Below are 8,562 nucleotides of genomic sequence, written 5' to 3'. Positions count from 1 at the left end.
CCGCTGAGCCTGCGCGTCCGGAGCCTGCGCTCCGCAACGGGAGAGGCCACAGCAGTGAGAGGCCCGCGTACCGCAAACAAAACAAAACAAAACAAAACCCCACATCCAATTCTCCCATCTCCCTGGGCCCTAACCAACAACAAATCTACTTTCTGGCTCTATGGATTTGCCAAATATTAGACATTTCACACAAATGAAATCCTGCAATATGTGACTTTTGTGTCTGGCTTCTTTCATTTAACCTGAGTGTTTTCAGTGTTCATCCATGTGGTAGGACACATCACCGCTTCTGGCTTCACTCTCTTTCACTGCCATATTAGAGATGAGGTCTCTTGCCCAAGGTTCCACAGGCAGGACTTGACACCACGCTTGCCCCCATCCGGTGCCTTCCCCGAGGTGTGGACGACACTGTCACTGTGCTACTCCAGTACCCAGGAGGGGTCCGTGGCAGCTTCACCTGCAGCATCACTGCCCAGCTCTCCAGTAGGGTCTGTGTGAGCGGTACCAAGGGCATGGCCCAGGTGAGACACGATTGGCCGAGCTGGGATGCAAGTACTGGGAACCATGGCCCTTAGCAAGAGGAGCAGGCCAGTCGTGCCTGTTGGAGCTGGATAGGGACTGAACCAGCCTCTTTCTACACCACTGCTAAAGAATCCATCCTCAACCACCAGGCCATGGGATGGGGTTTGGACCTCCAGGCTCCTTCCTGAGGGTGAACCCATTGGACTGTCAAAAGTCCTTAGTCCTTTCTCAGGAGAAACCAGTTCTTATCAACCATCCTCTGAGAACAGCTCTAATCTTTGGAATTGCTTTCAGGACAGGATATGGGCATTATCAAAGAGTGGCTTCATGGGGCTTCCTGGAGCCATGTTGCTAGAAAGAAATTCTGTTCTCAGCAGAAGAATTTGGACCTTGCCCCAAACTTGAACTGCAGAATTTGCCCCAGTTGTATCTCTATATTTCCATTTTGACTTTGACTTGGGTATGGGAATAATTTAGGCTTCCCCAGGGCTAAAACAAAAACAAGTCTCCTAGCGGATAAGAAGGTGATGGGTTGTCTAAGCCTCCTCCTTGCAATGGGGATTCCGTTGCAAAGATAGGCTATCTACAGATGCAAAGATAAGCCATCTTCACGAGGCCTGAGCATAGGCTTAAAGAGGGGTTTGTTCCTGGGGAAATGGACAGACAAGACAGGCTTGTAGTGTGTGGCAACCATGATGCTAAGGAATAAACCCCCAGCAACCAGGGCAGGAGTTGGGGTTGGGGACCCAAACCTCCCTGAGGATGGAGGGTGATCAGCCCTTAGCTGATGAGAGGGGGGCTCCTGAGCAGCCCCAAGCAGGAGCCCCTGCAGCCCTGTTGGTGAGGGCAGGGGGCAACCTCTTATCTCCCCTCAGATCCTCGACCCCTGCTGGTGTCCAACAGAGCTGGTGGTGAAGGGGGAGCATATGGAGTTCCCATTGCCCCCAGCCCCAGGCAAGGAGTTCAGTTTTACAAATGGAATGGGCATGAGTTATGAGGCCAAGCACGTCCAGGAATGCCTGCAGAAGGGTAAGGATGTGGAGGACGGGGTTGGGGGGTGGCAGGGTGGCAGGGCAAGCCGGGTAGGGGAGGTGGATATCTTCCCCACCCCTCAGCCACTCAAGCAACTGTTTAGAACTACATCTCCCAGGAACCCCTGCGGCATCCATATGCCTGACCACGTATTACTGTGCCTCGTGGGATTCTCGGAATTGTAGTTCCTTTGGTCTTCGGGACGTGAGTAGGAGGGGTCCCTAACTGCACTTTCCCCCAGGCCTGAAGGAAAGTCCTGTGATTCCTCTGGCGGAAAGTGAGCTCCTGGCTGACATCCTTGAGGAGGTGAGGAAGGCCACTGGAATCACCTTCCCCCAAGACAAACACTGATGTACGTCCTGAACAAATCAAGACATGCTGGGAATTCCCTGGCTGTCCAGTGGTTAGGGCTCCGCGCTTTCACTGCCAAGGGCACGGGTTCAATCCCTGGCTGGGGAACTAAGAGCCCACAAGCTGTGCAGCCTGGTCCCTAACTGCACTTTCCCCCAGGCCTGAAGGAAAGTCCTGTGATTCCTCTGGCGGAAAGTGAGCTCCTGGCTGACATCCTTGAGGAGGTGAGGAAGGCCACTGGAATCACCTGGCCAAAAAATAATAATAAAATAAAATAATAAAATTTTAAAAAAACATGCTTTCCACAGAGATCTTGGCAGTGGTGGTTTGATGGGAGCTGGAGAGAGCCCACCATCCAACGGGTCACTAGAGCATAAATTGGGCGGAAGGACGTGCGGCGGCGGGCAGTCAGGATCACATTTCCCACAAGCTCCTGGAGCAGACGTGTGTGAACAAACCCACAGTTTGCCTGCCTCAGCCTGTGTGACCTTGGGCAGGGAACAGTATGTGGGTAAGAGGTGTCCCTAACTGCACCCTCCCTTAGCCTCTCTCTGCCTTTGTCTCCTCATCAGTAAAGGGGAGATACCACACTATCCACCCTCTGGTGAGGAGTAAATGGGATGGTATATAACAGGCCCTAGCACACAGCAGGTTCTCTATAGATGTTAGCTGAGTGGCCCTTCACTTTGAGGTCAGGCCTCCAGAAGCTCCAGGCCTCCATTAAGGTATAGAGAGTCATTTCAACAGGAACGTTCACAAGTATTTCAGTGGCCTTATTGGCAAAGCCCGGGTCATAAGCCCCTCTGTGTGGAAGGGGTAGGAGATCATTCCCACCCAAATTACAAGCAGTTGGAGGGGGGCTATATGTGGGTGCTTGGCCAACCAGTTAGGGTTAACTCTGTGCTCTAGGAAAGATCTAACTTTCATATTTTTCTATAGTAGTGAGAATAGGTTAGGTTATGCTGTAGTAACAAACAACCCCAAATCTCAGCTTAGCATAACAAGGTTTTTTTCTCACTTGTGTTATATATTGACTGAGGATTCTGGGCTGTATATATCTGGGACCCAGGCTGACAGAGCCAGTACCATTTGGAGTCCTGCCGGTCAAGTGTGGCCAAGGAAAACACCCTGGAAGCTCTTGTACCAATACTTAAATGTTCTGACACAAAAATGACATACATAATCTCTTAGAATTTGTTGGCCAAAACTAGTCATGTGACTTGAATGAACCCCAGAGAGTCCGGGAAGTTCAATTCTACCACATTCCAGAAGATGGAGATGGATATATTGGGTTTATGACACTAATAACTCTCACTCTGAGCACATAAGCAATTCGGTAGAAATTTCAGAACATTGAAAGATTAGAAGTCAGTTAAATGAATTTTCTATTGTTTGCAAGTCCCATTACACATCATTCAGCTATCACCACAATGTGAAACCATTCAGCCCTCTGCTTGCTCGGTTTCAATCATTTGATCGTGTAGCAGATATGCCTAGATGTCCCCTTAATAATTATTCGCCTCTGATAGGGAAGTTTCACTGGACATATGGCTGCACAGCTAAAGACTACATTTCCCAGGCTCCCCTGCAGCCAGTTTCTTGCTATGTAAATGGCTTCTGGCCAGTGGGATGTCTGCAGCATCTGAGATACAGCCTTAAAAGGCAAGGAGGATGACATCCCTTTCAGTCTCTCCCTTCCTGGTGTAGGGATGTGTTGGGCATTTGTGTGTCCATCTTACACTATGAGATGGAAGTGCTGTGTTGTGAATGGTAGGGCAACAAGCTAGAAGGCTAGAAGAAAGACTGATTATGGAAGTAGACATGCCCCAAAATCTTCGGGATGAGTTGGAAAACTGGAGACCCAGGAGAGCCAATGTCTAGTTCCAGTCCAAGTTTGAGGGCATGAGTACCAGGACAGCTGATGGTGTAGTTGTTGTCTGAAGGCTGGCAGCTCTGAAATAGGAGGGAAGGGGGCAGGGCACAACGTCTAAAAGAATGACATAGCCCTTGAGGATAGGACATAAACTGGTTAGAACCAACTAGGTCCAAGATGGCAGAAGATTTGACTTCCAGTACACCTTGAGCCTCATTCTATGCTCATTGTAATACATTCGCATATGCTAAAGGACACACCCACAGGTGCCATGGCAGTTCCGAGGCTGACCATAAATGGCCAAAAAGTGGGCAATGGCCCAATTCCTGGAAATCTCCACCGCTTCTCCAAGATAGTTGGAATAATCCACTCGTTAGCCTATAAAATTACCCAACCCATAAAAACCAATCACCCCATATTTCGGGGCCTCTCGCCTTCTGAGATGGTCCACACTCCGTGGACTGTGTTTCTCTCTAAATAAATCCACTTCTTACCTATCAATTTGTCTCTCACTGAATTCCTTCTGCGATGAGACGTAAAGAACCTGAGCTTCATTAAGATCTGAGACCTGGTGTGTGATCTCAGTTAAAAGACAGTGTGTGGGGGGAATACTTCCCCGGTGGCGCAGTGGTTAAGAATCCGCCTGCCACTGCAGGGGACACAGGATTGGGCCCTGGTCCGGGAAGATCCCATGTGCCGTGGAGCAACTAAGCCGTGGAGTCAGTGATTAACTAAAGGTCTCTCCACTCTGCTCTCATACCTGATAGTTTAGGCACAGAATTCAAGATTCAAAGCATTTTCTATTGTCTTCTTTGCCTTGCTCCATTGTCCTCTACTTTCCCATGTTGCTCTTGAGAATACAATGTCATTTCAATTCCCTGTAATTTGACTATGGCTTGGTTTTTTCCCTCTGTGGAAGGTTTTAGAGTCTTCTCTTTATCCGTGGCATTGTAAATTTCACTACGATATAGATAGATACACCTTGTTTTTTTATTTTTATTTTTTTTTGGCATCACATACTTTTTATTGTAAAAAGCACATACAAGAATTTTAAGAAATGACTAATATAAGACAAATCAGAACCAGTTGAGTTATTAAACCCATTTTTGTATACATACACTAAAATTCCAAAAGTAGAATATCATTAAATATGAGAAATATGGTAGCACTATCATATATACACAGCTTACACAGAGATCTGTCTGGGTCATCTCTGAATCTTTTATGTACATGTCATTGATACAAAAAGCCTGCAATTGAACTTCTACTCTCCAAGTGTCCTTTTCCTGATACATATGGTTAAATATTTAAGGAACTTTAGAGATATAAAGAAAATGCATTCAATGCTAAGGGATCTATGTGCTTTACTCTGAACAACTGTGCACTGTACCTTGAGAAAAATCTTTTGTAGTCCATTTTTAGCTAAGGTAGTGGAAGACTCTTCTAGTTCCTTTTTAGTGAGTTTATTTTTTTCCTAGTCAGTTATTTGAGGGCGAAGTACAAAAATTGCTTGGGAACCAAATCCCATTTTTACATTGTTAAGTTCATTATAAAATGCCACTCAATTTTTAAAAGTCACTAAAAGGACACTTTCTGCAGCAAAAGAGGGCTAAGTTCAAGTTTTTGTTGTTTGACAAAGACACAATAATGCAATACATATGTCATATAATCATTACAGCCTAAAGTGAAGTGTATGCAGTTTAGGGAAAAACAACTTTGCAGTTATTTGTTTCTCATCTCCTTCCCAAACAATGAGGAGAATCTCTTGTCATTTTATCTATGTACTTCTTTTTTAAACCTTAGTTTATATGCTGAAAGTTTACTAATCTGTTTATATTCAAAACGTGTAATGGCACTTTTCTAGACACAGTGGCTTCTCAGTGGTTTAGCTGAGTTCTTCTGCATACAATGAATTGACCTCTAGGTAGTTGACACCTCCTGGGTGGGGCTCTCTCCTAGAATGTTTGTTTCAATGTGAATGACAAGAAGCTGGGCACAATTCTACCAGATGCCCCAATCCAAGTCTGCTCTTCTATTTTAATTTCTCATTTCAGCCAGTGGCTCTTCCAAGAAAAAAATCTTGAGATTATCCCCAATTTTCCACCCCTGTCCTACCATTTCATAACTCAGTTTCCAAGTTTTGTTGATTTTATTTCCTAAACAGCTCTTGATGCTCATGCTTCCTATTTCATCCCCACTTAATCATTTTATGTGTCAATTTGGCTACGTTATAGTACCCAGTGAATCTATAATTGAGACAGGAAGGAAGAGGGCAGGGCACAACCATTAAGAACAGGATACCACGAAAACCGGTTAGAACCTACTAGGTCCAAGATGGCAGAAGATTTGACTTCCAGTACACCTTGAGCCTCATTCTATGCTCATTGTAATACATTCGCATATGCTAAAGGACACACCCACAGGTGCCATGGCAGTTCCGAGGCTGACCATAAATGGCCAAAAAGTGGGCAATGGCCCAATTCCTGGAAATCTCCACCGCTTCTCCAAGATAGTTGGAATAATCCACTCGTTAGCCTATAAAATTACCCAACCCATAAAAACCAATCACCCCATATTTCGGGGCCTCTCGCCTTCTGAGATGGTCCACACTCCGTGGACTGTGTTTCTCTCTAAATAAATCCACTTCTTACCTATCAATTTGTCTCTCACTGAATTCCTTCTGCGATGAGACGTAAAGAACCTGAGCTTCATTAAGATCTGAGACCTGGTGTGTGATCTCAGTTAAAAGACAGTGTGTGAGGGGAATACTTCCCCGGTGGCGCAGTGGTTAAGAATCCACCTGCCACTGCAGGGGACACAGGATTGGGCCCTGGTCTGGGAAGATCCCACGTGCCGCGGAGCAACTAAGCCGTGTGCCACAACTACTGAGCCTGCGATCTAGAGTCTGTGAGCCACAACTGCTGAGCCTGCGTGCCACAACTACTGAAGCCCGTGTGCCTAGAGCCCGTGCTCTGCAGCAAGAGAAGCCACCGCAATGAGAAGCCCGCGCACCACAATGAAGAGTAGCCCCCGCTCACCACAACCAGAGAAAGCCCGCGCGCAGCAACGAAGACCCAATGCAGCCAAAAATAAAATTAAAATAAAGAAATTTATATATATATTTTAAAAAGACACTGGCGGGGGCACTTCCCTGTCAGGCCAGTGGTTGAGACTCCGGGCTTCCACTGAAGGGAGCGCGGGTTCGATCCCTGGTCAGGGAACTAAGATCCCACATGCCATGTGGCGCCGTCAAAAAAAAAAAAAAAAAAAAAGACACTGGGTTTAAGTCCCACCCCTTGGGTTCAAGTCCCATCTGAATTGTGCAGTTTCATCTTGAGACCCAGGAAGAGCCAATGTTTCAGTTTGAGCCTGAAGGTGGGAAGAAAGCTGATGTCCTAGTTCCTTTTTTTTAAAAAAATATTTCTTTCTTTATTTGGCTGTACCGGGTCTTAGTTGCAGCATGCAGGATCTTCATTGTGGCGTGAGGGATCTTTAGTTGCAGCATGCAGAATCTATTTCCCTGACCAGGGATCGAACTGGGCCCCCTGCATTGGGAGCGCAGAGCCTTAAGCATTGTGCCACCAGGGAAGTCCCTCATGTCCTAGTTCAAAGGTAGTGAGGCAGAAAGAATTCTTTCTTATTCAGAGGAGAGACAGCCTTTTGTTCTATTCAGGCCTTTTATGCAATCTTCTTTACTAAGTCTCCCGATGTAATATCTATCTCAGGCAAAAACACCCTGAGAGAAACACTCAGAATAATGTTAGACCAAACATCTGGGTACCCTGTCAAGCTGGCCCAGTAAAGTTGACATATAAAATTAACCATCATAGTTCCTGATACTGTGGAACTTTACTTACTGTTGTTATCACTTAAGGTTGGATATTCTTGGACTGTTCCATGAGAGGGAAATAAACTTCTGTGTTGTTTAAGTCATCGTTATAATGGTCTTTGCTAAAGCAGCTGAACTGGTGTGCTACCTTACATTTTCCGAAGATATCTCCTGTCCCCACTCACTTCCCCCATTAAGAAGTAGAGTCGAGTTCCCCTTCCCCTGAAGTGGAGTGGGCTCATGTCTAATATGTAGCTGTTGCAACATGGCAGAAGTGATGCTGCATGATTTTTGAGGTCAATCAGGGAAGGCAGTGCAATTTCTTTGTTAGCTGAAACACTTTTGAAACCTGCAGCCATCAGGCAAGTAGTTCAGCTGCGCTGAAGCCACCAAGCTATAAGGAAGCTCAAGCTATCCCACACAAAGAAACTACATGGAAAGGCTTGAGGCTCCGTGAAAATATATGCTCCACCAGGTCCCGACACCCTTCAGTCTCCCTGCTCTACCAGTTCCAGCCACTTCTGACTGCAGACACTGAGTGACCCCAAGCTGGAATTGCCCAGAGAGCCCTTCCCAATCTCACTACCCACAGGCCTATCAAAGATAATAAAATAATTGTTGTTTTAAGCCACTAAGCTCTGGGCTGATTTGTTACACAGCAATAGTGAAACAGAACATCTGGTATAACTTTTATAGTGGGAGAGATGGATTCATTATTAATATGTCTAAGCAGAAGTGGAACCCCCAAATCCTACTCACTTTTCTCCACCCCAGAACCTTCACTAGATCAGCCACCAGGGTCCTCTTCCCCTGAATAACTTAGCATCTACAACATGTTAGCCCTCTGCTTTGCTGTCCTTCCTCTATGTGCAAAGGGTTCTTCCTTTCCTGGAGTGGTAGCCAGTTTCTTTCTTTCTTTCTTTCTTTTCTTTCTCACTTTTTCTCTTTCTTTCTT

At 46.0% G+C, this 8,562-nt stretch overlaps 1 protein-coding gene across 1 annotated transcript in view; it reads left to right on the top strand.

Moving 5' to 3' along the window:
- The window catches only part of DHDH (dihydrodiol dehydrogenase), a 7,389-nt gene extending 5,361 nt beyond the window's left edge, over positions 1-2,028 (top strand). Inside the window, exons 2-4 of the mRNA XM_028478197.2 lie at positions 342-521; positions 1,398-1,551; positions 1,796-2,028. Of these exons, the coding sequence (XP_028333998.2) occupies positions 342-521; positions 1,398-1,551; positions 1,796-1,905 (444 nt within the window). The 3' untranslated portion in view covers positions 1,906-2,028. The remainder of the gene's footprint in view (positions 1-341; positions 522-1,397; positions 1,552-1,795) is intronic.
- Positions 2,029-8,562: the final 6,534 nt, after the last annotated feature.

This window comes from Physeter macrocephalus, chromosome 17, assembly GCF_002837175.3.
Source record: "Physeter macrocephalus isolate SW-GA chromosome 17, ASM283717v5, whole genome shotgun sequence".
NCBI lineage: Eukaryota > Metazoa > Chordata > Mammalia > Artiodactyla > Physeteridae > Physeter > Physeter macrocephalus.
The sequence above is the reverse complement of the archived record's forward strand: the minus strand, read 5'-3'. Positions and strand labels throughout refer to the sequence as shown.